General features: G+C 46.9%; 1 protein-coding gene across 1 annotated transcript in view; it reads left to right on the top strand.

Moving 5' to 3' along the window:
* Positions 1–36: 36 nt before the first annotated feature.
* The window catches only part of DUSP3 (dual specificity phosphatase 3), a 21,416-nt gene continuing 19,713 nt past the window's right edge, over positions 37–1,739 (top strand). Inside the window, exon 1 of the mRNA XM_011985861.1 lies at positions 37–321. Coding sequence (XP_011841251.1) covers positions 320–321 — 2 coding nt within the window. The 5' untranslated portion in view covers positions 37–319. The remainder of the gene's footprint in view (positions 322–1,739) is intronic.

Raw genomic sequence — 1,739 nt, 5'->3', positions numbered from 1 at the left:
TTTTTTTTTTAATTTAAATTTTAAAATTTTTTATAGTAAGAGTGTCTAATCAGCAGGAGAGAACCAGTGTTAGAATTCTGAGATGTGAAATAGGAGCCACAAGAAAGAATAGATTAGCAAGCCTGTACAGCCTTGGAAAGGCTCAGGTTGGATTTTCATGAGACTCTGAGGACCCAGTTACCAAAATCCTAAACTCCGTGGCTCAGCCCAAGGATGGCATGTTGAAAATTCAAAACTAACCCTCCTCCCATTTTACAGAGGAGGAAATGGTGGCTCAGAGTGTGTGAGGGACTACAAGGACAGGGTCAATGTCTTGTTCATGTATGTATTTCCTGACCTCTGCTAGGACCTGCTGTTCAGCCTGCCAAGGACTGCCACAGAAATGGGGTTCATCGTGGAACTAGAAGGGGTCCATCAGGCCCTAGCCTCATGGGGACAGTTCTCATCCATTCCATCATTCATTCACCAGTCTGAGTGCCTACTTTATGTCAGGCACTGTACAATGTTCATTCATAGTAGAGATAGTAATAATGATAATGGTAAATTTTTTGAATATTGAATTATTAATAGTATTAGAGGCCTGGCGCGGTGGCTCACACCTGTGATCCCAGCACTTTGGGAGGCTGAGGCAGGCGGATCACCTGAGGTCAGCAGTTCAAGACCAGCCTGACCAACATGGTGAAACCCTGTCTCTACTGAAAATACAAAAATTAGCTGGGCGTGGTGGCCGACGCCTGTAATCCCAGCTACTTGGGAGGCTGAGGCAGGAGAATCGTTTGAACCCGGGAGGTGAGGTTGCAGTGAGCCGAGATCGTGCCATTGCACTCCAGCTGGGCAATAAGAGTGAAACTCCATCTAAAAAAAAAAAAGTATTAGAGAAGGGAGATGAATGGGAGTGACTCTTCAAAGGATTTTTTTCTATCAGCCACTGCTTTACAGTCTTGTGCAGTGTCCTAAGCAGGAATAAACAGAGTCCCACAGTGTCAGCCAAAGGCTTCAGGAATTGTAAAGCTCTAGAGACACCCTTCCTCTTGCCCCAAGCAGCAAGCAGGCCTTGTTAGCCTCAGGAACGCCGCTTGCTTGGGCAGCTTGGCCATTCAGCTGTCATCACTTCCCAAGTGGAAACCAAGGTTGTGCACGTCTGGTGTAGCCAGAGTGGCAATTGCTGATGGCCCCTGTAGAAAATACATCCCTTGCCCTCTAAGCACATCTGACTTTGACTTGGCCAGGGGTGTGGAGGTTCCTCAACAGGAAGGATCAGTGAGCACCAAGCACCAAGAGGACTTGGGCTCCATCCCCTTAACAAAATCAGGGCTGCAGCCATGTCCTCACAAGGCAGAGACAGAGCCTGTGTGAGCCACATTTGCCAGGCCTTGGGGGTTTTGCAGCAAATGTGGGCATGAGAGGCAGAGTGAGGTGTAAGATAGAGCAGGGCTGGATGTCGGGAGAAAGGAGATCTTCCCCCAGCTCTGCCACCGGCAGCACATGGGGCCTGTGCTCATCCCTCTGCTCATCCTGTTGGCCCTGAGTTCAAGCTCTGTTAAGTGGGGATATTGCCATCCTTGTTCCTCACAGGGCTGCTTGCAGTGAGCAAACAAGATCACATAGGAGGTGACATTTTATAAAGTATAAACTGCCATTTGGGCTGGGATGTTTTGTGAGATGAAATAAAAGGGCCTTTTCACCATTCAAACCAATTATGATTTTTATTTTTATTTTATTTTATTTTATTTTATTTT

This window comes from Mandrillus leucophaeus, unplaced genomic scaffold (genome assembly GCF_000951045.1).
Source record: "Mandrillus leucophaeus isolate KB7577 unplaced genomic scaffold, Mleu.le_1.0 Scaffold290, whole genome shotgun sequence".
NCBI lineage: Eukaryota > Metazoa > Chordata > Mammalia > Primates > Cercopithecidae > Mandrillus > Mandrillus leucophaeus.
This window is presented reverse-complemented; position numbering and strand designations above follow the sequence as displayed.